Source organism: Hemicordylus capensis, chromosome 10 (assembly GCF_027244095.1).
Source record: "Hemicordylus capensis ecotype Gifberg chromosome 10, rHemCap1.1.pri, whole genome shotgun sequence".
NCBI classification, from domain to species: Eukaryota; Metazoa; Chordata; class Lepidosauria; order Squamata; family Cordylidae; genus Hemicordylus; species Hemicordylus capensis.
In genome coordinates, this window is record NC_069666.1 from 28,437,301 (window position 1) to 28,463,661 (window position 26,361).

The 26,361-nt window shown below is 47.5% G+C and overlaps 1 protein-coding gene across 10 annotated transcripts in view; it reads right to left on the reverse strand.

Annotated features, from left to right (window-relative positions):
- Positions 1–26,361, reverse strand: part of HERC1 (HECT and RLD domain containing E3 ubiquitin protein ligase family member 1) — a 151,031-nt gene that overhangs the window by 11,551 nt on the left and 113,119 nt on the right. For all 10 annotated transcript variants that reach the window (XM_053272826.1, XM_053272830.1, XM_053272829.1 and 7 more), the window contains 12 exons: positions 24,636–24,750; positions 23,913–24,059; positions 23,208–23,309; positions 21,092–21,265; positions 20,060–20,353; positions 19,899–19,964; positions 19,695–19,820; positions 19,339–19,477; positions 18,055–18,236; positions 10,716–10,871; positions 9,094–9,216; positions 7,892–7,994 (listed from right to left, as the gene is read on the reverse strand). In XM_053272826.1, the coding sequence (XP_053128801.1) occupies positions 7,892–7,994; positions 9,094–9,216; positions 10,716–10,871; positions 18,055–18,236; positions 19,339–19,477; positions 19,695–19,820; positions 19,899–19,964; positions 20,060–20,353; positions 21,092–21,265; positions 23,208–23,309; positions 23,913–24,059; positions 24,636–24,750 (1,727 nt within the window). The remainder of the gene's footprint in view (positions 1–7,891; positions 7,995–9,093; positions 9,217–10,715; positions 10,872–18,054; positions 18,237–19,338; positions 19,478–19,694; positions 19,821–19,898; positions 19,965–20,059; positions 20,354–21,091; positions 21,266–23,207; positions 23,310–23,912; positions 24,060–24,635; positions 24,751–26,361) is intronic.

A 26,361-nucleotide genomic window follows, 5' to 3' on the forward strand; every position in this document is an offset into this window, starting at 1 on the left:
CCCAAATCTGGCCTGCTCAGCCAATCACAGGTCAATAGTGTAATGTTTCATGAACAGCTGCTGAGAAGCCACACATATATCAGCCATCCTTATTTCCGACAGATGTGCTGCTGAGGCTGCATACGCTCTTGTTGAATGTGCTTCCCGCGAGGTCCCTGCACAGGCACAGAACCCATTCCTTATTAATGCAACGGATCACAATCCAGATCTGCCTATTTCTTCCAACAGCTTTGCCAATATCACACAGTATGAGTTACATGGGCCACACTTGGGTTGCATCAAGATGCAACGACAAACCACAGTTTGTTATGACAACATGCCACAGCAAGCCTCGGGCTCACTTACTCCCTCCTAATTTTGACTTGCTAACTAACTGTGGTTTGCAGAAACCACAGTTTGCCATATTCGGACAAAACAGGAAACTGCAGTTTGTTACCAATTGTAACCAGAGGCTTTAAATTTCCTCCCTTTGAAAGCATAAGAACAGCCCTACTGGATCAGGCCCAAGGCCTCTCTAGTCCAGCATGCTGTCTCACACAGTGGCCCTCCAGATGCCTCCAAGAAGACCACAGGCAAGGGGTGAGGGCACACCCTCTCTCCTGCTGTTGCTCCCCTGCAACTGGTATTCAGAAGCATCTTGTGAGGGTAAAAGGGAGCATGTGAATCCCTGGCTCACTACAGGTTGTTCTCATAAGGACAAAGCCTGGTGCATGGTTACATCTGAATGCGACCCATGTGCATGCACTGCAGAGCCCTCTGAATGAGAGACTGCCCATGGCCTATTTGTGCTTGGCTGAATAGTCACAGGCAGAAGGACTTCCATAAAGGGACAAAAGTTCCAACAAACATCACAGGGTTTGATTCTGATGTTCCAATCTGTTTGAAGAGCAACTAAAATGGTGACAAGCATTTTGGTACACCACCACCACCTCTTTTTCAAGGCAAAAATTAGGTGATTTCTCCAGTCAACAGGCCGCATCCTAAACGGTCTGCTCTAAAATGAATTGTTGACACTTACCTGAAAGGTCATTCTCCTCAGAAGTATGGGTTGTATCCGTTGACCATCATGAGTTGCCTCGACCTCCTGCTCCTAGACAGGGCCAATCACAGAGCTTTGCCTATCACCAGGAGGGAGGAACAATCCCCTCAGCCTCAGTATGTAGCCAGCTCTTTAATGCTCCGAAGTCAGAAAGAACAGGAACAAACAAACTGTAAAAAACAGAGTAACAACATACTCGAGGGTAAAGGAAAAACCCCAAGGATTATTTCTTAGTACTAACACAACACCCTCCAGGGAGAACAGTCCACTGCAGAAAGGAAACAGACCAGACGAGAAACGGGTGGGGCGGATACAACCCATACTTCTGTGGAGAATGATCTTTCAGGTAAGTGTCAACGATTCATTCTCCCTCAGAGGAGGGTTGTATCCACAGACCATTATGGGACCTCCCAGAGTCCCTGCAGAAAAATTTGGGTGGGAGTTGTAGAGTCTGGTCCCTAGGTAGAAACCACCTGCTGCAGAACCTGCCTGCCAAAAGCAGTGTAGGCTGAGTCCCAGTTCTGTATCTTGTAATGCCTCACAAAAGTAGACAATGAGGCCCATGTGGCAGCCCAAAAAATGTCTACCAATGGAGCCAGAGTGGAAAAAGCAGCCGAGGTAGTGGCACTCCTGGTCGAATGGGCTGTAATGCCCCCGGGAGAAGTCACACCAGCAGTGCATTAAGCCAACTGAATACACTGACAGATCCACCTAGCCATAGTGGATGTAGAAACTCTCTTGCCAAGAGAACAATCCCTAAAAGAAACAAAGAGAGACTCAGAAACCCTAAAAGACCTAGTGCGCCTTAAGTAGACCTTTAAGGTTCTGCGCACATCTAACGCATACCACTCCTTCTCCCTAGGGGAGGATGGGTTAGGACAAAAGGACGGGAGCATCAACTCCTGGGCTCTACGAAAGACAAAGTTCACCTTCGGAAGGTAGGTTGGATCAGTACGGAGTAACACATACTCTGGAAAAATTAAACACAGTTCCTTCCATATGGACAAAGCCCCCAAGTTGGAGACCCGCCTGGCTGAAGTGATCGCCACCAAAAACAATACCTTAAGAGATAAACGTCTCAATGATACCGACCTTAAAAGCTCAAATGGTGCCTTAGTTAGGACTCTGAAAACCAGGTTCAAATCCCAAGTGGGAAATCTATGCATCGTAGGCAGTTTCAGAATAGCTGCACCCCTCAGGAATCTTTGTATATGCGGACGCCCCGATAAAGAACGTACACCATGCACCTCCAAAACTGAAACAATGGCAAAAACCTGGCAACAAAGGGTGTTAGGCCGAAGGCCCTTATCCAATTCCTTCTGCAAGAACCCCAACACCTGAGCTACAGAGGCCAATAGCAGGGAACCCCTTGAGAATTGCACCACTGGGGAACCACCTTCTATGTTGACTGATATATTCTGACTGTAGATAAGTCAGAATATGGATGTGAAGCCATGATAGTTCCCTGAACCAAGCAGGAATACCCACAGGCCTCTAATGAGCCCCACTCAAGCTCCAAGTGAAGAGATTGAGCTATTCTGGCTCTGGATGGAAATTGAAGTCTCACCTGCTTGCCTGTGTCCGTTCTTGAAGAAGCTTGGCCACTATCCTGGGAAGGAGCGGAGTTGGTGGATATATGTAAAAGAAGCTACTCACCCATTGAAATTGAAAGGCATCGCCCTTTGAATGCTTTCCATGTCCTATCCGGGAGCAGTAGGTTTTGCACTTCTTGCTGTACTGAGTTGCGAAAAGATCCACTTCTGGCCTGCCCCAGGCTGCAAACAGAGCGTCCAGGATTTCCGTATGCAGTTCCCATTCGTGTTGCTGTAACACAATTTCTCTGCTTAACGCATCTGCCAGGCAGTTTAGGCTGCCTTTGATGTGTATTGCCTGTAAGTGCAGACCCCTCGGGATGCACCAATTCCAGATCTGCAAACTGAGGTTGCACAGAGCCCGAGATACAGTTCCCCCTTGCTTGTTCACATAGGCTATCGCTGTGCTGTTGTCCATCTGTGGTTGGACCACCATGTCCTGTAGGATGTCCTAGAAAGCGAGTAAAGCCTTGTAGGCCACTAAAAGTTCCAGGAAGTTGATGTGCATAAAAGACTCCCTCCGGTTCCACAAGCCCTGAGCTCTGCTGTTCCCCATGTGAGCTCCCCAGCCTCGCATGGATGCATCGCTCGTTAGGGTACACGATGGTAAGGGAGTCTTGAATGGCACTCCCCGAAGGAGATGAGCCTGCTTCGTCCACCAATGCAGCGACAGTTGTACCTTTTTTGGCAGCATAAGCCGCTTTGTTTGTGGGTCGCAGTGTGGTCGAAAAGACCGGAGGAACCACAGCTATAAACTGCACATCCGCAGTCTCGCATAAGGAACTGTGGTGTTGCACGAAGCCATCAGGCCGAGCAGCACCTGTATAGACTTTGCCTTTTGCTCCGGTGTCATTAGGAATTGGCGTACTAGGGAGCGTATGCGAAGGAATCGTTCCTCTGGCAGGAAAGCCATCTGTTGGAGCATATCGAGCCGTGCCCCAATGTACTGTAAGCTCCTTGCTGGAGATAGATGTGACTTTTTCCAATTATAGGTTGTGTAGCAGTGACTTCACAATGTCTATGTCCAAGAGTAGTTGGTCCTTGGTTTGTGCTGTTATCAGCCAATCGTCGAGATATGGGTAAACCAATAGACCGAGTACCCTTAGGAGTGCTACAACCACTGCCATGCACTTTGTAAACACTCTCGGTGCTGTTACTAACCCGAAAGGCAGAACATTGTACTGGTATATATTGGTCCCTAGTGTGAATCGTAGATATTTCCGATGGTTTTGCTGTATCCCTACATGGAAGTACACGTCCTTGAGATCGAGCGTCGCAATCCATTGCTCCCCATATAGCACGGGAAGGATGCCTTGCAACGTTGTCATGCGAAACTTGTGTACTTCTATGTCTGATTGAGCCAGCATAGGTCCATTATTGGACGGATTCCCCCGTCCTTCTTTGGTATCTGAAAGTAACAGGAGTAAAATCCCGTCTGGCCTTGAGCCCACTGCAACGGCGATATTGCCTCCTTTCGTAGCAATTCCTGCACCTCCTCCCACAAAACTGGAGTGTCTGGTGTGAACCTCATCCCTTGAAAGGGTGGGGTCTCCCAGAACTCTATAGCACAGCCTGTCGCAACAATCCTTAAGACCCACTGGTCTGATGTTATGTGTTGCCATGCTTGAGCATGATTGGCCAGTTTGATGGTAGTCCTGGCAGGCGTCAAGGTGATCTTTTTCCTTACGTCCGAGTTGGAGTGGTCTAATTTGTGGGGAGAAAGGGCCAAGATGTTGTCAGCCGGGATGTTGCTCGCCCGTTGGCTCAGAAACAGATCAAAGCTGCTGTTTTGGTTGTTGTGCCGCTTTGTTGCAGCCTTGCTGGTTGTTCCTGCTCCTAGGTTGGTACTGTCTCCGATTGCCGCGCTGATATTGGCGCCTGTAGTCACGGCGGTCAGATTGCCTATAATAACCTTGCTTCCTTTGATAGGGTTGGGATCTTTGATATGACTGATAGCGAGTATTATGCTTCTGATTAGTGAAGGATCGCACTGTTAATTTGGATTTCTTCCACTGTTCCATGGTAGTATCTGTGTCATCCGAGAACAGGCCCTTTCCTCCAAAAGGTAAAGCCTCAATTCGATCCTTCATATCTTGTTGCAGTTGTGTGGCACGCAACCACGCATGGTGTCTTAGTACTATCGCGGATGTTAATGTGCGAGACTCAGATTCCGCCAAATGCTTTGCATTAGCTAACTGCTGTCTTGTGGTGGAAGTTGTACACATGAAGGTAGCCTCAAACTTCTTTAAGAATGCCTAATGATCCAAAGTGGTGCGCTGTTCATACAGGAGTTCCCACAGTGAGTGTGTGTACCTGGCCTGGCAGGCAATATAGTTTGTGATCTTAATTGAGAGGCAAGCAGTCGAATAGGTTCTCCTACCTAAGACATCCAATTTCCTCCCCTCCTTGTCTGCCGGGGTCGTATGACGTTTACCTCCCTTAGAGGTAGTAGCACAGTTTATTACTAAAGAATTTGGGGAAGGGTGTTTCATCAAATATTTGTTTTCCTCCTCCTGTACATGGTATAGGACTTCTAACCGCTTGGAGGTAGGTGTTGATGTCTGTAAAACGTCCCAAGCCGACTCCGCTGCATGAGATATATGAGGTAACATTGGGAGGTAAACAGATTGCAAACCTGTTGTCTTGTTAAGCATATTATAAACAGGATCGTCCAAATCCAGTGACTTCTGCTTTACGTTGAGGCCCAAAACATGCGCCATCTCCGCTACCTGTTGATGATATCCCTTCATCTCCTCATTAGGGGAGATAGACAGGACCGCAGCAACATCATCAATTGGATCTGGCAGTGTGGGTTCATCCGGAGTCTCCGGTTCTGCGGGGTCGAACGAGTAATCATCAGGTTTACCATCATCGCTATCATCATCGTTATCTTCTTCCGAAGATGGAGGTAAAGGCGAGGAAGGAGATAGTGGTAAAGTTGGAGGGACCACATCCCCAGTATATGAGGAGGCATCCACCTTACATGTTGGAACTGAACGATTTGGCAGGTCAGCTTGGAGCGCCACAGTCTTCTTTGTTATCATCTGTAAGGCATGTGCTTGAGGTGGCTGCGCAGTTTGTAATGAGATTGATCTCATCTTCACAGCTGTTCTCACTGGTTGTAATGGCCAATTGGCCTGTAGTGAAATTGATCTCTGTAAAGCCACAGGGGCGGCCGTTTGAGTCACCGAAGCAGCGGTTTGTACCGCTGTCTCCTTCAATTGCTTTGGGAAGCAGGGATGCTCTCTTTCCAAAAGCCACAACTGGAAGAGAGAGTACTCTTCTGGGGAGATGGTACAAGTGTTCTGCCAACCTCCTTGCGGTAAAAGGCCCGTCATAGGGGTTGTAGGGCCAGCCAAGGAAGGCGTCTTTGGTTTAGGAGAGGCATACTGAAAACCCTTGAAGGTATTGGTGGAGGGTGTCGTCTCCTCTGAGCGAAGCATACGGTAAAGTGTGCCCTCTTCCTCTGATGCCGTAGGCGACTTCTGATGGTCTAAAGCAGTGATTCTCAAACTTGGGTCCTCAGGTGTTATTGGACTTCAACTCCCATAATCCCCAACCAAAGGCCACTGAGGCTGGGGATTATGGGAGTTGAAGTCCAATAACACCTGAGGACCCAAGTTTGAGAATCCCTGGTCTAAAGCCACCTCCTCAGCTTCTAGAGCAGGTTCCAGTTCTAGTTCTGTATCATGGACTATTGCCACTGTGTCGTATGGACCCAAGATGGGGCCACTTTCACCAACCTCATACAGGTTATATTGCTTTTCTGCTGTGTCAGATGTTAATTCCACTGTGGTACCAGGTGTACCCATCCAAGTAGTCTCCGCTCGGTTAGGGCTGCCCCCAGCATCTGAAACCAGAATCCCCAATGTCGCAGACGTCTTTGACATTGATGCGAGATTGCCCTCTGCAGAAATTGCAACCGGTGTCAAAGCTGTCCTCGATGTCGTTGGTTTGGGAATTGTAAACCTCGATGTTGATACTGTTCTCGACGTCGACGCTATTTCTGAAGGTCGCGTCGATGTCAGGGGGGATTGGCTTGGCGTTGGAGCCGGGGATAATGAGGCCACCCGACGTCGAGGGCTCTGAAATGTCTGCAACCCCGTTGGGGAGGGCGTGTGTTCAGAGGTAGCTCGGGCTTCCTTAGCCTTGTGCCTCTTCAACCTCTTCACAAGCTGTTCCGACACCGATTCAGAGTGTTTTTGCTTCAAGGCCGGAAGAACCCCTCCTGGTTTCTTAAAGGTTTTGGCCGACGTCGACACTCTTTGAGCTGAAGCAGCCGGTGTTGAGGTGATCTTTTTTGTCTTTCTCCAGCCCGTTCGGCAATGTCGAAGCGGGTGAAAGGGCGCCTTTTGATGACGTCGACATCAAGACTTTAGACTGTGTCGTAGCAGGCCTCGAGTCCGGAGCTCCCGGCTGTTTAGGCTGTAAAGCCTGCTCCATTAATGCCACCTTCAGGCGAGCAGCTCTGTTCTTAATAGTCTGCTTGTTAAAAGTTACGGCACCTCTTAAAGGTGGTCTTTTCCCTCTGTTTTTCTCTGCCGGAACTCATAGGCATGCCAAAATTTCCGAATACAGGGGCAGTAAACTCCATAATAATAATGTACTGTGCCTGTAAGCCAGTTGTCTTTTAGAGTAAGTCGCTGTCTGTTCTGCGTCGTTCGCCAGAGAAGTCCGTAGGCCATTCCGAGTCGTCGTCCTTTTTTCTTTCTTTTTTTTCTTTTTTTACAGTTCGTCTTCACAAAGGTTGTCCGGAAAGAATAGTCAAAGTCCGAAATAGGTCAAGTCCGTGCCAGTCAAAAATAACAACTATCTGAGGAGCAAAAAAGTTTCCCGAAGATGTGAGCGCTTAGGCGGTCAACAAGAAACTGAGGAAAGGGGACGCCTAACCGCTGTTTAAGAGTACTGCAGCCACGCGCTGCCGGCGGTTGGGCATCGCGAGGAGCTAAAGAATTCCATCCGAAGTGTGGTCTGCGCAGGCGCAGAACCCAGTCCTTATGGATGCTGGAACCACTACCAGATTTCTCAGATACACTTTCAAACTGTAGAGTACGGAGCAACCATTTTCAACACCTGCTGGAGCAAGGCAAGGCGAAAAACTGAGGGCTGAGGGGATTGCTCCTCCCTCCTGGTGATAGGCAAAGCTCTGTGATTGGCCTTGTCTGGGTCGAGGCAACCCATAACGGTCAGCAGATACAACCCTCTTCTGAGAGAGAATACACTGAATGTCTGTAGCACTGAAAGCCCTGACAAAGCTTACCTTGCCCAAATGTATATACATGTCCATCTTTCGTCAATGCAACTGAAAACTGCGTCCCACAGGCGACTTTTTTAATTCCAATTCCACAAAGAATATCTACTTTCTATGAAAAAAAAAAGGTAAATGTTAAATATCAATCTGCAACAACTGGCTCAAACTAAAACATGAAAACCAGTGCAACTCTGATTTATCAGCCTACCAACTGCAGTTTAATACACACTAATACACACTTTTAAATTTCAGTATAATATAAAAGTATATTATTTTACAAGAAATAGCACTGCCCTGTTGAAAGAGGTGATTAATTTGCCAAATGACTCCAGTCTTAAAACCACTAAAATTATGAACAGTCATACTTTGCTATTAATTTTCATGTCCCTTCTTTATTTGGGTTGTGCAAATGTATTCTCAGGACTCTGCAACAGCAAACAGAAGCTCAGCCTTAGGCTCTGAATTTTGTTCCACAACTGCAGAACGAGCAATTCAATTTTGGAGCAGATAGAAACTACCATCAGTCAGTATCACATTTAAGTTTGTTGTTAGTCTTATATATGCAGATTAATGAACAACCTTCTAACATCTATATGCTTAAAAGTCTTATTACTGGTAAGTACTGCTTGTAAATTGCAACTTCAGGCTGCGATCTTATGCACTTTTACTTGGAAATAAGACCAACTAAAATTCAGTAAGAACATGAACAGGAGTAAGTTCATTATATTCGCTCATGTGAACACCCACACTCAGGCTGAAGGCAGGTAAGTGTTAGATAATAAGTTCTATCACTATAACAATATGCAAGAGGAAGCAAAATGTAAGTGATAGCAAGGGCAAAATCTATATATTTAATTCTCCTGGGAGAGTCTTGGAATGTGCTGATTGGCTAGGCAGCAGATGCACCTGATTGGCTGAAGCGCACCCAGGAGAATTGGACGCTGCTGCAGTGGCAACCCAGGCCGGCCACGGGGGCCAGAGGTGGTGGTGGGCCTGGCAAGCCCCAGGAGGGGGGAAAGAAAGGGGGCGGGCAGAAGTGGTGGTGGGGAGGAGAGGCGGCTGGGCCCGGAAGCGGAAACTGGGGCAGAAGGTGGGGGGCAAGAGGTAACCACAGGCCCCAAATTGCGCACAGATGCTCTGTGTGGGGTCGGCTAGTAATCCAGAAATGTATTAAGGGATGTTGTGGGAGAAAATATGTTGTGGACACTAACCTGTGGCGAGGATTTTGCAGTTGAGTTTCCCAAGCCCAGCTTTCCGTAATCACCATCACCAAAAGCCCAAACCAGGGAGCCATCCGTGGACACAACTATGGTGTGGTTTAACCCACAAGCAACCTAGTTTGGGAGAGTCAAGTTTTAATTAGTGTGCCTGCTCTCTCTCTCTCCCTCTCTCTCATACACGTGCACACACACACACACACACACACACACACACTTTTCAAACTTCCATTCACATTTTTTAAAACTGTATTTGAAATTTCTGCTTGGCAAAATTTACATCCTGCCAGAATTTACTCCACCAAGACAAGAACTGTGGGCAAGAAAGAAACTTCAGCCTAGCCCCTTCTGTCTTTCATCTTCTGTTTGACTTGCCAACGAAGCCAATTCTGCTCTGAACTGGTTTAACCAGAGAGCCAGCCAGACCTTTCAACTTGCAGGACATTCTCAGGGATGGGTCTGTTACTCAGTGGCAGAATATCTGCTTTGTAGGCAAGTCGTCCCAGGTCCACAGCCCCTGGCAGCATCTCCAAGAAAGGCTGGGAAAGACCTATGGGGAACCCTGCCAGTTAGAGCAGACACAACGAAGCTAGGTGGATCAATGGTCTGACTCAACGGACGGCAGCTTCCCATGGACCTGAACAGAGGAAAGCGAAAGGCCAGAATCAGGTCAGCAGCAATCTACGGTAGTCAGGATGTCAGTCACTGAAGTTGCTTCTGGGCATACAGGCTTGGTTCTCGTGGTACCTTGTACTGGGAAACAAAAGCAATCAATTTCTGCAGGCTTCATCTGGAAGCGTGGTTTAGAATGCCAAACAAACATGCTGATAATAATTTGCCAGGAATTTTCCCTTCAGATTCCACCTGAAATGAATGCAACATTCTGTGGTAAAAGCAAGTTTAAAATGTATGTATGTGTGTATTTATTTTTAGGTAGAAATAAACAAACAAAGGAGCTGCCCAAGGACTTTGGCAATGCCCGTTTGTTTCCATTGTGCCTCTGAAGCAGAAATATCCAGAGAATTGGGCCAAATAGGCAAGTGAAGCTGCAAAGGATCTGAAATACAAAGTCAGACTCTTGGTCCATCTACCTCAGTATTGTCTACCCAGAGTGGCAGCGGCTTCTCCAAAGCTGCAGGCAGGAGTCCACCTCAGCCTTATCTTGGAGATGCTGCCAGCAAGGGAACTTTGGAACCTGTTGCATGCATGCGTGGCTCCCAGAGCCGCCCCATCCCCTCAGGGGAATATCTTGCAGTGCTCACACATAGCAATAGCAATAGCAATAGCAATAGCACTTACATTTATATACCGCTCTATAGCCGGAGCTCTCTAAGCAGTTTACAATGATTTAGCATATTGCCCCCAACATTCTGGGTACTCATTTTACCGACCTCGGAAGGATGGAAGGCTGAGTCAACCTTGAGCCCCTGGTCAGGATCGAACTTGTAACCTTCTGGTTACAGGGTGGCAGTTTTACCACTGCGCCACCAGGGGCTCCACACATGGAGTCTCCCATCCAAATGCAAACCAGGGCAGACCCTGCTTAGCAAAGGGGACAATTCCTGCTTGCCACCACAAGATCAGCTCTCCTCCCATGCACCCAGAGGAAGCCATACCTCCCCAATCTGATAGCCCTCCAGTGCCATCACTCTTTCCGGAAGCTTCTTGTTGGACGTGTTTCCTAATCCCAACCGGCCATAATCACCGTTCCCAAATGTAAACAGTTTGCCATCTGCAGTCACCACTGCTGAGTGCTTGAAGCCACAAGACATCTTAAAGAAAAAGATCAGAACATTTTATTTATGACAGTTGGTTTGCAAATCCCCTTTGTTTCTGGATATGCTCTTAGTCATAATAGGAGAAAGAGGTGCACCCCCCCCCCCACTTTCACCCCGCCCCTGTAAGGCTTAGGCACACTTGTGAGGTGACACCATCACGTTGTACGTGTCTCTATCCCTGCTTCGCATCATGGGCTGCCACAGACAGAGAAATGGCACAAGACCTTGCAACCTAAACATAGTTGGTGCAAGGGGGAATGGAGCATTGGTTCACTTGCCGTGAAGGCTTCTTCTGGATGCTGGAGTCAAGGACATCTCTATGGGTTATCCCCCTCACATGCTCCAAGGCAGGGCAGTTTTGATTAGCTAAAGAAAAATATACGTCTACTCGAGTCTGAGGGGAATAGCCCCACTCCAGTTCTTTCAGGCCAAGTTACAAAAAAGTAAGACAAAAATGTCAGATGGAAAGGTCAATGTATAAACAACATGAAGTGGAACCTGAAAAATATATATAACAACCATACAACTAGGCGTGAGCAAAAAACAGTGTCCGCTCAAATCAGTTTGTAAATGACAAGTATGGATGGTTGAAAATATGGTCTCCAAGGAGTCGACAGGGGCGCCAAGCTGGGTGGGCCGAGATGTCCTTGACTCCAAAATCCAAAAGAAGCCTTCACGGTAAGTGAACCAATGCTCCGTTCTCTGATGCTGGGGTCAAGGACATCTCTATGGGACATACCACAGCTTGTATGTCACCTGGGGAGCGAGCACCCCTGTCTACTCCTGGAAAAACACCTGTTGCAGCACTCTCCTACCAAATGCCACCTGTGCTGAAGCAGAAGTATCCATCTTGTAATGCTTGGTGAATGTCAAAGGATTTTTCCACATGGCCGTCTTACAGATTTCATGAATTGGAGTATTTGTCGAAAAGGCCACTGACGTAGCTGCCGCTCTTGTGAAGTGTGCCGTATACATGTATCTGCATACAATATACATGTATGGTGAGTCTTACAGGCTAGTGCAAAGCAGGCTTGAATCCATCTGGCAATAGTTGAAGACAATACTGCCTTTCCCACAGAGCCAGGTAAAAATGATACAAACAATGAATCTGTACTTCGGAAAGACGTGGACCATTTTATATATCTTCTGAGACAGCGACGAATGTCCAACTTATGCCATTGTTTTTCCCTTGGATGTTTTGGGAGTGGACAGAATGAGGGAAGAAATATATCCTGAGACTGATGAAATGGTGCCGCTACTTTGGTGCGAATGAATGGATCCAGAATAAAGCGTACCGACTCCTGCTGGAATATGCAGTATGCCCTGTGAACAGACAATGTTTGGAGTTCTGACACTCTTCTCGCTGAAGTAATTGCTATTAAGAACACCAGGTTGAAGGATAGGGTTCTTATGGGAATGCACTGTAAGGGCTTGAAGGGATGTGACTGTAGAGACTTTAACACTGCAAGTCCCAAGAAGAAAAGTGGTGCACTGTAGGTGGTGATATCAATGTTGCCCCTCGCAAGAACTTTTTATATGGGGGTGTGAGTGTATGGACCTAGCTGAAAAGCCAGAAATAAGTCTTACTAGGGAGGCTGCTTGTCTTCTCAGCATGCTTTGAGCGAGGCCCATTTCCCGCCCCTCCTGGAGAAACTGTAGGAGATGATGGATGGATGCTGCAACCTGAGGCACCGAGTGACGTGCCCCCCATCTTTAAAATGCTCTCCACGTACATTGGTAGATCTTGTTTGTTGGTGCCCATCTTGACGCCAACATAGTATCCAACACAATATCCAAATATCCTTGTTGTTTCAATATTCGCCTCTCAGTTTCCATGTGGCAAGCCGCAACCAGCCCGGTTTGGGATGTTGCACTGGGCCCTGAAGCAGAAGATCCGGTGTCACCAGAAGAAGCCACGGCTCCACGGTCACCAGATGTAATAACTCCGTGAACCATGGCCTCCTGGGCCAGAAGGGGGTCACTAGTATTACTCTTGGCCTTAGCAGACACACCCTTCTCAGCACTCTTGCCATCAGAGGTGTCGCTGGAAACGTGTAGAGAAGGCCTGCCCGGCTACTGTGCCGATAGTGCGTCTATGCTTCCCTGCAGGGGAATCTGGACATGAACCGTGGCAACGGAGTGTTCTGGGGGGTCACAGACAGGTCCATACCTTTGTACTATCTGCTGGAAGATGTTTTGGTTTAGAGACCATTTGCCTGGCATCAGATCCTCCTGACTCAGCCAATCGGCTAGCTGGTTGAGGTCTCCCATCACATGATGTGCCATCAGGGACCCCAGGTATAACTCCACCCAGTTAACCAACAAGGCTGCCTCTGAATGAAGAGACCTTGATCTCATGACCCCTTGTCGGGTGACATGACCTTTTGCTGTTGTGTTGTCTGCTCTTACTAGGACATGATGCCTCTATAAATGTCTGATGAAAAGCCCTGAGAGCCAAGAAGATGGCCCTTAGCTCCAGACAATTTAAACTGTGAGCCTTTTCTTGTAGCACCCACGTCCCTTGTGCTGATAATTGTCAACAGTGTGCTCCCTAGACCCTGTTGCTGGCGTCTGTAGTTACAATCACCCTTGGTGAGTCCAAGAACTGTTTTCCTTGTAACAGGTTTCGAGGAATCAACCACTACCGAATGGAGTGATGGACTTGGGGAGGTAATCGTAATAATACGCGCCGTTTCCTTGCAATAGCTGCCTGATGCAGTAGTAGAAACCATTGTAGGTTTCTCTAATTGAATCTCGCCCATGGAAGGCCTTCTAGTGTCGCCACCATCAGGCCCAAAATCTTTGCCAGAGTGGGAAGAAGAATTGCAGAAGCCGAGAAGCAGCCCTTATCTCTGTGGAGAGCATCTGGAATCTGTCCCGAGGAAGAAAAAGTCAATCTTGGCTAGTAATGATTACCACCCCCATATGCTGCAATCTGTGGGATGGAACCAACTGGTTCTTCGCCCTGTTGACAGAGAAAACCATTATCTTGGAATGTCAGAAGGGTTAAGAACATAAGAACAGCCCTGCTGGATCAGGCCCAAGGCCCATCTAGTCCAGCATCCTGTTTCATATAGTGGCCCACCAGATGCCACTGGAAGCCTATGGCAAGACTTGAGGGCATGCCTTCTCTCCTGCTGTTACTGTCAGCAGCCTGTCCGCCCAGCGTTGGAGTCTAGGGGGTAGATCACGGTCGTTGGATGCTTCCTCCGACCAGATTCCATGGAGCCAGTGTGAATCAAGAAAGTAAGGCACTCCCAAGAAGGACGATGCAGTGGAGTTCAGCGTTCAGAGCAGGGAACAGAGCAGGGCACGGCAGGAGACAGGGTTCAAGTAGAAAACCAGTCTGGGTTGCATAGGCCAGCACACGGCTGGGAATCTCCTTTGCTGAGGCTGGCATACGCTCCACAATAGATGTGTGTTGTTTTCCAGTGTCTGGCTGCAGCCTGCAGACTTGATTTATAGCCTGGCTTGATTGTTCTCAGCTGGAACAGATTCAGGGTTTAATCTGCCTTTTAAGGAGGTGTTTACTTCTTCTGAGAACTTCCAGCTGTTGTTAGAGTCTCGTCATTCTCCTCTGTTGTGGAGTGAGAGGGGGCTCCCCATTTAATACAGCGTCCTACTCTTCATTCCCCATCACTGCTGCCTCTGACTGCTCTGCTTGTTCTGGGACTGCAACCGGTACTGCTTCAGCTATTTCCTGTGGACTGACAGCCGGGCTCTGCCCTTCAGGTACCCCTGTGCAGCGTCCTCTTCCCCTTCGCTATCTGAGGACAGGGGCATGATAGTTACTCACCTGCAACTGGTACTCAGAGGCATTCTGCCTTTGAGGCTGGCCTATAGCCCTCCGACTAGTAGCCATTGATAGACCTCTCCTCCATGAAGTTATATCCAAACCCCTCTTCAAGCCATTCAGGTTGTTGGCTGTCACCACATCTCGTGGCAGAGAATTCCACAAGTTGATTATGCATTGTGTGAAAAAGTACCTCTGTTTTCTAATCCTAAATTTCCTGGCAATTTCATGGGAAATTTAGAACCAACAAACGGAGGTACTTTTCTGGATGTCGTTCTCCACCATTGTTCTGGAGGAAGACTGGATCAAGAGATCGTCGAGTTACGCGGATATCCGGATGCCCTGAAGACAGAGTCAATCCATCAGTGGCACCAACACCTTGTAAAGACCCAAGGGGCTGATGACAGACCAAATGGTAAGGCCACATACTGGTAATGCCTTCTGCTTTACTTGAATCTGAGGAGGTGATGGCTGCTGAGATGTACCGGGACATGTTGGTACACCTCCTTCAGGTCTATTGATGACAGGTAGTCCAAGTGATGAAGCGCCTCTGCCACAGAACATAGGGACTCCATCCGGAATCTTTCATCTCTGACCCACCGGTTTAGATATTACAAGTCCAAGACCGCCCTTTTTGACCTGTCCTTTTTGGGGGTGGTGAACACGATAGAATAGATGCCCTTTCCCTTCTGACAGGGGTACTGGCTCTACTGCTCCAAGATACAGCAGATGATGAATTGCTTTTTGGAGTTCTTAGTGTTTGGTAAAAGAGTGAGAGTGCAGTGTTTGAAGGAACCTTTGGGAAGATCGGGCATCCAATCCACTTGTCCCTCGTGGAGATCTCCTATGCATGGAAGAACCGTGACAGGAGACCTCCCAGCCGGGATGAACCAGAGTAATTGTTGCTGTTTGATTTATTTTTCTGAAGCAAAGTTCTGTCTGTCTGTTGTTTCTGAAACCTCTGGAGGTGAAACGTGGATGGTTCCAGACACCACGCTGCGATCTGTAATCTCTCTCCTGGCACCTGAAGGAGGGCCAGAGGTTCCGAATGGGCTGAAACAGACTTTTGAAACCCAGCTTATCGGGCTTGTGTGGAGCCGATGGCATTGTTTTCCACTTATCCTTTGATTCAACTATATGTCTTTCAGAGTGGAATCCCCGAACAGTTCAGCAGTTAAGCTATTCCTAGAGGTAGAGTCCACCTGCCAGCTCTTAAGCCACAGGTGCCAGCTGCCCACTACAAAAGCTGCAGATGCTCTTGACAAAAACCTGAGTCTAAAGTGGCATCCGCCACGAAGGCCTGTGCCTTCTGAATCTTGACCAACTAATGTCTCATTTTTACGGGGCCAGAAGGCGGGTCACTAAGTACATCGTCCAACCACAATAAAGTTGCCCTAGTCACCATGGAAGCTGCTGCTGAGGAACGGGTAGCCAGGGATGAATTATCATGCACCCTTCTCAGCACAAATTCAGCCTTTTTATCTGAGGGGTCTTTGAGGGTTACTTCCCCGTCCCTAGGGACCAAAGATCCCAATATTAATTGTACAATTGGTGCATCTATGGATGGCGTTTTCAATAAATCCGATGGTTCCTTCTGGAAAGAATAATATCAGTTCACAATAGCCATCAGCTTCCTGTTTGTTGCTGGAAGTAGGCATTCTTGCTTAACTGCCTCAGTGAAGACATCTGGCATTGGCAATAACATGTCCTTAGGCCTCGCATTAGGAAACATGAGGTCCCCCTTAGCCGATTTAGTCACCTCTGAAGCTACCTTTGATTGCAGTCCAATAGTGGCTAACACCCTCGTCATACATAAGAGGATTAAAGTCCTCAGACACAAACAGGCGCTGTGAGACATTGCCCTGGTCTGGGTCTTCCTCCCACCCGACCATTTCCCCTCCTCCTTATCTGGAACAATGTCAGGGTCCAGATTTCCACCATTTGCCCATCAGCCTCCAAATCAATCACAGGGGTAGGAATGGCCTTATGCTTATCTGGGACCAAAGGTCTCAGGTCCTGAATGCTTGGGTCCCCAGAGTCAGGGCCAAAAAGTCTGACGAACGCTGATCATTATGTTTACACCTGGAAGACCTAGATTTTTTATTCTTTCTGGAACGTGACCCCATGATATGTTTTATCTTTTTCTTAGCTTTCTTGGGGGGATGGACTGGCTGAATTAGAAGAGATAGCTTCCTCAGATGAAGAGGATACCCGCTTACGCTTCTTTGATTTTTTACTCTCTTTTAATGGTCTGATCCAATGAATGGTATCCACTATGGCATTCTTAAACCATGCCTACCACTCAGGGAGAACTGTATTAAGCAGGCTCTGAGCGACCCGCATGGGGGCCTGCTCTCCAAAAGGAAAGATCTCACCGGCTTTTTCTTTTGTCCTTCATCTTGGCTCCGACCCTGATCACCTCTTTCTGCTGCTGCTGGGGTGACTTTTGCTGGTAACGGATAACGAAGCACCTCTCCCGTTTTTGTGACATTTTGCACCGCTTGCTCCTTCACAGGCGTTCCATCAGCCGCCACTAGAGCCTCCGATCTTCCCCAGGCCCGTAACTCTGCACCCATGGGCGGAGGCTTTGAGAGGTGAAACACTGCTGCCCGCCTTAGCATCTCCAATGAGGAGCTCCCAAAGTCTCCTCTTGTTCTCTCTCCCTGCCTCTCTCTCAGATGTGCTGGGCTGCTCTGCTGAGAGTTTTGCAGCCCAAGAGAGGGAAAGTCGCAGCAGCCTTGGTGTTCGGACCAGGCAGCGTTTTAGCAGCCAGTACCAACACTTGTGGAGGAGGTGATGTGGGGGCTCTGGTAGCTGATGGAAAGTTGCTTTTCCCTTCAGCACCAATATCATTTTACAAGTTCCTGTGCACTCCATTGCAGGAGGGAGAAGGAACAGTAGAGAAGGAGGATCGGGAAAGCTGAGGGAGAGTTTTTTTGTTTTTAAAAAATTTTAGAGATAGAAAGACAACAATAAGGAAGTACAACAATGACTGAGAAAAACTGGAATGCAGGAAGTCACAATGCAGAAAATATGAGAAAATAGAAAGATTTAGGAGAAGAGTTTTGGAGCTGCCTGGAGCTACGCAGGACAGAAAGAACTAGAGCAGGGCTATTCCCCTCAGGCTCGAGTAGACGTGTATTTTTCTTTAACTAATCAAACTGTTCTGCCTTGGAGCATGTGAGGGGGATAACCCATAGAGATGTCCTTGACTCCAGCATCAGAGAAGAGGGTGCAACAGAGGGCTGGTAGCTCTCATATGGAATATCTGACTTATGACCCAAGTGGCCTGAATTCATATTCTACCAACACTTGCAAGAGCTACTGAGTTGACTAGCCAAATTTTATGATGGTCAGCATGTAATATACAATTTCGTCTTAAACCTGCACAACTTCTTCTCCTTGTAAGGCCTCGATCTGTCTCGGCCGGCGCTGTCGGTCACTGTTCCCATGGCCCAGTTTGCCGTAATCGCCATCCCCCCAACTGAACACTTCTCCGCTCTCCGTCAAAGCCATGGAGTGCCCGTCAGATCCACAAGAAGTCACCAGCTGGGTTACCACAAAACCTTCAGCAAAAGGAAAAGGATGAGAATTATTCCGAAGCATAAAGCAGCTCACTAAATCAAATGGTCAATGAAGTTACAAGGTAATGTATAAGGAATGAAACAATTTCCACAAACAGATTTCTTCACTGCAAGCAGGGCTGCATAGCAGTGAAAGGCAAGAGCGATGAGCCTTTAAAGCTCAGCCTGACCTCAACGTCTGTTCTGTACCACAAGGATAATATGACCACTTTACAGGGTTATAAGAGACTCCTGATGTCTACAAAGTGCTTTGAAGACTTAGGGAAAGTGGCATATATAGTTACAACTGTTGTTGTTATCTCAACATTATACATACTGGCCTACATCCAGACTAGAATTCCCTGTAACAGGAATTCCCAAATGTTACTGACTATAACTCCCATAATCCCCAGCTGTAGTCAGCAACCTCTAGGAATCCCTGCTACAGGAGACACTGCTCCAGACTAGCGCTGCACAAAGAAAGAGAGGGCCGTCTGACCCAAACTAGCCTGCCTTGTGCATTGTTGACAAGTTGTACATGCCCTGGGGAAGGCCTCCTGATTGTGCTTGCACAACAACTTGGTGCATCTCCACACCTCACCGCGTTATCACAACACAACTCTGGATGTCAGCTTGACATGGTCAGCTGCTCTGGGAAAAGAGATCTTAGAAATGGCACCAGTTAAGGTCCACAAGGCACTCCAGCCACAACACTAAGCAAAAATTCAGAAGAAGGAAAGCGCATAAAACCAAGTAAGGAAAAGTAAGCCTCCGAAGACAGCAAGGGCTGTAACCGAGTGGCTTTCTGGAGGGTCTCCTTCATTTACATAGCCCTGCCTCTCTGGAGCACGTGGGTGGGGATAGCTCACAATGGGTTCCCTCCTACACTGGCAGAGAACACAAAACTAGCTGTGGAACAACTAAATGGTGGTCAGTGATTTTGTTAATCAAGCCTACATAGTGCCAAGACAGAGCTGTATGCTTAGTTTCTGACACAAACTGTACTCTCTCAATGCTTGAGCAACCACCCCAATTCCATTAAAATCAGTGGGTAATGGCTCACGCCCCAAATTCAACTAAAGCCTCCCCCCCCTTTTTTTTTTACCTTGCAGTGCTGAGATAACTGTGAGCACATGAAGGTCATCTGAGTTTCCTTGACCCAGCCGACCATAACTCCCTTCTCCACAAGCCAAAACCGTTCCGTTAGCTTGGATCACAAATGTACAATTTTGGCCACAAATGACCTAATAATAAGGAAAGGGCACAATGCTTTTAAAGTTATTCTTAAACGTCAAGGGTTTGTCCCATTATCTGACACAAGCACACACCCCAAACACAGCAACTCTGGCCGGTTCTTTTTTTGCGCTGAGACCATCAAAGAGCCAATGAGACACTGGACATAGTTTTATTGGGCCAAGTGGGGCTTCTCAATGCACGCCCCCCCCCCACAGGTGGTTGTACCTGCTGAGCTTGCGAGAAGGAGGGCGCGGATACAGGCACCATGACATTCCTCCCAGCCTCTGCTAGCTGCCCATGCCGTCCGGCTCCCCACAGATACACGTCACATTTCCCACCAAGGTGCCAGTCCTGAGGAATAGCAGGAGAGGCATTCAGAACAGGATCTGCAAGTTTTACTGTTTAAAGCCTACTGTCCGTTTTACCAACCTCAGGCCGTGATGTTGCCCAAGACATAATCTGCTCGTCCATCCCATTGATCCATTTGCCATTATCCTGCAAAACAGGAAATATTAGCGACACACATGCAAACTCCATCTACGGTTGCTACCTGTCTTGCTGCTGCAACCCTTCCCCACAGCGTGTCTTACCATGAGGAGTGCAAGTTCCTCCTCTGGCACAGGCTCCAGATCGGGGACCGTAAATGATTCTGGGAAGAGGGCTCCCTTGGCCAGAGCTTCAGCAGCCTTGATGGTGGTCGAGAAGCACTCGAGCCAGGCCCACTCAGTAGGATTCCAGGTGGAAGGATCAGGGAGGCAGGTCTGGTGGTGAGGCGGGGCTGGGGGGCTACACAGGAGCCGGTCTAGGTGCAGCCCCACCACAAGCGAGGCCAGGCACTGCATGTAGGGACTGTGAACAAGCTGGTCCCCGCACACCACATGGGGCTGGAAGAGAAAAAGGCCAAGATGGACAGTGTGTCAGTGTGTGTGTGCGCGCACGTGCACATAGACAAGGTCACAGATTGGATTAAATCGCTCTGAACAAAATAAAACACTCTGGTTTTCCATTTACACCCTGGTTTGTAATGTATTATTTGGAAATAAGTTGTGTTGATTTGGTGCCAAGAATCCCCTACACCCATAAGAAGCAGTCCAGATACCTCTCTCTTTCAGGAGGTATTTTAATGGGCCAGCTTTGAAATGATTTTAACTGTTTATTTATTGTTTCGCATTTTTATATAGAACATAACACACAGAAATCTCTGGGAGGTTTACAGATTAAAACAAACAACAATTAAAACAGTTTAAAATAACTATCAATAAAACCTTAACAGATTATGAACGGAATGCTGACAAAATAGGTGTATTTTCAGACAGTGTTTAAAAACCGCCAGAGATGAGGAGGCTCTGGTTTTGTTTGGGAGTGTGTTCCAGCGCCTGGGGGCAACCCTAGAGATGGGTTTGTATTTTTATTGTTTTGACCTGTCTTTTAGTTTTAGCTTGATTGTCATCTGATCATTTCTGATTTGGTTTGTATTCTGTTACAGGGGAACAGATTGAGAGGCTCTTCTTCCATGCTACCATCGGAACTGAAGAATCAGGATGTCTGCCAAAAGCTTACATTAAAACCGCATTAAACTCAACACAAGCCCACACCAATTCAAGGCGCTCCCCTCCTCCTACCTTCTCATAAGCATACTGCTCCTGAAGCATGATGGGCAGGCGTTCCAGGAAAGCCCTCATGCAAGGCGCCATGTTTAATCCAAGGATGCCCTGCTGCTTCAGAGCAGTCCTGCACGTGGCAAGGACGTGGTTGGAAGAGATCCATTCCGAGGTGCAGTTCACCACCAGCACGTCCTGATAAAAAGTCAAAAGTGTCCAAAGTCAGGAAAGGCAAGGCCAACACACAAGGTTTGAAAGAGCTTGGTCACCATTTGCTAACTTTTGGGCACTCCGATTCCAGCTGGACATAAACAAATAGAACTGCTTTTGTTAATAATGATTTGTGTTTCAACATTGTTCCACTGTTTGGGTATATTTCCTTTCCTTAATGCACCCAAAACAACAAAGGCAATAAAGCAAAAGGGAAAGAAATCTTGCCAAAGATTTCTTAGTCAGAGATTAAATGACATCTGTGCAAATCCCTTTGCTAAATAATAGTAACTGCCACATATCCAGGTGCGGAGCCTGACCGACAGTGGCCTGTGTGCGGCCGTGGGCCTGCTAACCCCGCCCCCTGCATCTGACATCAGACGCGGGGGGCGTGGTCTGGCTCCTGAACGGCGCCTTGAGGCTCCATTCGGGAGTTGGAGTTCAGCTCCCGAAGGGGCTGCGTGGCCCCTGCTCAGGAGCTAAACCGGCACCCCCACGTCTGACGTCAGATGTGTGTGTGTGTGGGGGGGTGTCGGGGCCACAAGGTGCGGCCCCTGATTGGGCGCAGTCTGGGTTCTTTGAACCCATTGGCCCAATGGTGGCTCCGCCCCGGCACATATCTAGGAAATCAGTGCTTCCCGTAGAATACAGAACACGTAAGTCTTTATTCGGTCTTTGACCAGTGTAACAACAAAGTAAATAAAAGAACAGTTAAGACAATCTACTCCTACAAGGTAATAGGGGATCTCTATAAAATTACCTAAAACATAATATAGTGAGTAGAAGTAGTTACAAGTTAAGACTATGAACATAAACTATATGTAAAATTAGTCAACACTGGTATCAGAATGATACTGAGTATAAAGGTGGCAAGATAGCAAAATTATGTGCCTAATACAGAGCAGTGTTAAATCTCATACCATATTGTATTCTATACTATGTTTGGCAATAGCATATCCAACATGTGGATGCAACATACATACAAGCGCTAAAATGTTCAGTTCTTATTAAACTCTAAATGAATTTTGCTAGCTATAAGGTAGAATTTGGCCACATTATAGGATCTAAAATCATTCTGATCTGTCAAGAGGAATTAAGATAAAAAGAATCAGTACAGCCTGGATATGAGCTAATATATGGGGAGACAAGCTTATGCCGAATGTCTCGGTAGTACTGACAGTACAAGAGTACATGTGCTGTCGTTGCAGAATACATTAACCATGACTTATGCTCCAACAATTTCAATGACTTATGTTAGTTGTGACTAACTAGTCTCATTGGTTTCAATGAGACTTAGTTATTACTAACAAGTCTGGATATTACCCAGTGTGTTCAGCACATAATTCTATATGAATTGACAAAAAAAAAAGTTTCTTAAATAAATGTTGTTTTGCAATATTCTAAAACTGAAATCTTCACATTTAAGAGGTGAAAAATCCTCACTGATTCAGCACTGGCAAGTTCTCACTGAGATCCAACCCGAAGTCGCAAGGACAGGGGTTCGCAAACTGGGCTCCCCAGATGTTTTTCAATTTCAACTTTACGGGAGCTGTAGTCCAACATCTGAGCACTGTCTGAGAACCCTGTGTAGGAGTTTTGCAGAACAGCAATAAGACGACAGCCCCCTTCACCATGAATCGCTTGCTACATCAGTCACACAGCTGGCTGTCCTTAGAAGCCCATGGCAAACATCTTCTGGATAAAGCTTCTCCCAGAAACTGACTCAGAAGCAAACTTAATTAGTTGTAGGGCTCATGATTGCAAGTGACAATATTAGTTACAAAGATAACTCCTGGTCTGCAATCTAGTGAAGAAATGTGCACATGCAGGGAGAACCTGGCAGGCAACTAGAGGTTAAAAGGGTGGATCACAACCATCATGGAAAGAGGAGAAACATGCAGAACTTAACTGACAAAACAAGCAATACCTTAGATCTACTAGAGCAAGCAGCAACTCCAACTTCAGGGATCCAAACAGTAGTCTGAATAGCTCCAGAACCAATCACAACGCTCTGTAAAACGGAGCCATCCTAGAGAGGAAACAAACTCACACCATTTGCTCACTCAATGATTTATAAACTGCACATTTTCTGCTAATCTTTTCTAAGATTAAAAAATGAAACTGGCCCTGCTTGCAAGCCTCCCATCTAATAAGAGTAAGAAAAGGAACAGGAATGTGGAGGAGGGAAACCAGCACACGCAGGTGCCAGTTCTCCACTGAGTTACACAAATGCTTGTAAGCAGGTGAAATGGCCACCAATGAATGTAGTTCTGAGAGAGGAGGAGCACAATTTTATTTTATTTTTTTATAAACTGCCTAACATCTATATCTCAAGGCAGTGTACACAACTTATTATTTATTATAATAAATAATAACTCAATTAAAACCATTTAATTCATAAAGGGCTGCTGGTTGCGGTTGAGTTGATGGACTGGACTGTGCTGTCCCACCTCCCTCGGAGATGCTTGGCTCCCCACAGCACATACACCACACGCCTCCAAGGGTTTAGTAATGGCCTTCAACGGTTGGCTAAGCTCTGGGGTGGACACAAGTGTCAGAGCAGAACCACTAGAGCGCTTGTGGAACGGCAAGAAGACGCTGAGAGCAAGCTCTGCTCCCGCTGCCGGCTTACCCGTAAAGACCAAATGTTCATAAGCCCGCCGAGTCCACCTGATGCCAAGGTCAGTCCATCAGAACTGAAGGCCACCGTTCGGACGGGGGTGATGTGCCCTTTCAGCTGATAAATGCACTTGGTTTCGGCCACTTTCCTGTATGCATCCTGGAAAGCAAAGTTCGTTGTCAGGATATGATATGATTTGGATTATCCAGAATAAAAAGGGGAAATGCCAAACGTAACTTACTGTGTGAAGTCACAGGACTTAAATCTTGGTACCCACTGCAGTGCCCCCGTGTGTGTGTGTGTGTGTGTGTGTACATATACCCAAGATAGATGGTTCTTGGACGGGTGCCAGTTTCTTTAACAAACATGCATTAGATCGGGGGGGTCCCAAACTTGGGTCCTCAGATGTTGTTGAACTACAACTCCCATCATCCCCAGCCTTTACCCATTGTATAGGTGGATAATGGGAGTTGTAGTCCAAAAACATCGAAGGGCCCAAGGTTGGGAATCTTGGCATTAGATAGAAAATCACTTAAAAACAACACCACATTGCTGAAATAGAGGGTCAGGTTTAGGTTTTGGACAGAAGATTAGCGAGGCTGCCTTACTTTCATCAACCCAGCAGCCCCATCTTGCCTCTGCCCCTTGCCTAGCCCCTAGACTGCCACTGCCTTTTACACCACACTCGGCCGAACAGGAAGAGTGGGCCACATTCCCGGCCCCGGCCCCCTTTACCTTGCCACTGGCTTCCTCGTCCCACCATCCTTTGGAGCAACTCTGACTGGACTGCAGTAGGACCAGCTCATCTTGGGGAACAGTCCAAACACAGAGTAAACCATTCTGGCAGCCTCTAAATAAAGAGGAGGAAAGCCATATGGAGAACTTACAATTCACCATTCAGCAAAGCAGAACCAGATACCACAAAGTGGAGGTATTTTTTGCAATTTTTGGAAATCTGGTTGAGAAATTCATGGCTAAACACTAGGAATGTGCACGGAACCGGAGGGGGCTGGTTCAACGGCGGTGGTGGTGGTGGTACAGCTTTAAGGGCAGGGGAGGATGCACTCCCCCACCGTGTTTACCCCGCCACATTTCCCCTGTTGGCGCTTGGTTTTCGAAACATCCATTGGGGCAGCAGCATACCTCCCTGCTGGCCTGTTCGCTACGTTTTCCAGATGTACCCAGAAGTAACGGACGCGCCTACGTACGATAGGAACAGGAAGCTGCCATATACTGAGTCTGACCATTGGTCTATCTAGCTCAGTATTGTCTTCACAGACTGGCAGCGGCTTCTCCAAGGTTGCAGGCAGGAATCTCTCTCAGCCCTGTCTTGGAGATGCCACCAGGGAGGGAACTCGGAACCTTCTGCTCTTCCCAGAGCGGCTCCATCCCCTGAGGGGAATATCTTATACAGTGGTCCCTCGACTTACGTAAATAATCCATTCCGAACGCACGTTCGGAGGTCGAAATTTTCGTAAGTCGAGGAGCGCACCACGGAAGTCTGAAAACATTCGTAATTCGAGGAAGCCGCATCTAAAAATTCGTAGGTCGAGTAAGCTGAATCTAAACCGGCAACTACTTCCGGTCTTTTTTGTCGCTCATAACTCGAAAACAACGTAAGTCGAGTAGTTCGTAGGTCGAGGGATTACTGTAGTGCTCCCACTTCTAGTCTCCCATTCATATGCAACCAGGGTGGACCCTGCTTAGCTAGGGGGACAAGTCATGCTTGCTACCACAGTCCGCTACTTCCAGGCACATCCGGAAAACGTAGCGAATGGGGCGGCAGGGAGGTACGCTGTTGCCCTGATGGACATTTAGAAAACTGAGCGCCGGCAGTGGAGGGTTCATCTTTCCCCGCCCTTAAAGCTGCACCCCCCCACTGTCGAACAGGCGGAACCACCCGCCACTCGAACTGGTTCAGAGGCCCATAAAGGGCCTCCGAATTGGTTCCGTGCACATCCCTACTAAACACACAGAAGGAATAGGAGCAGCCAGAAGCTTTTTCTTGTGAGTTGTTAAGCACATCCGCATTTACTAGGTGAGTGCAGTTTCCAAATTTGGGGAGCCTCACAGCATGGCATCACTTCCACTGTATAGGGTTTTTGTTTTTAAAGGTCTGGCCATTTCTCAAACTGCATTTTCTCTTTTCCACACAGACAGCAGACATAGGGAAACAGGGAGACCAGGCTTTGCTTTCCCCTAGCAATCCCTCCCCCCATCTGCTGTGCAAGGCAGACACAGAACAGACCAATGGAGCTAACAGGGTAAACTGTGAAGGTAAAGAGTACAACACAAAATTGTGTGGCACCACACCTCAATTTTATCTTTTATCTTTGGTAAAAAGTATACAGAAACATTCCAAGAAAAAAACCACCATTATGAGCCCACACAAGTATGTTTACGCAGGCTTACAGCAAGGCCGAGAAAAGTCGTGCAAAACCAATGTAAAAGCCAGCTTGTT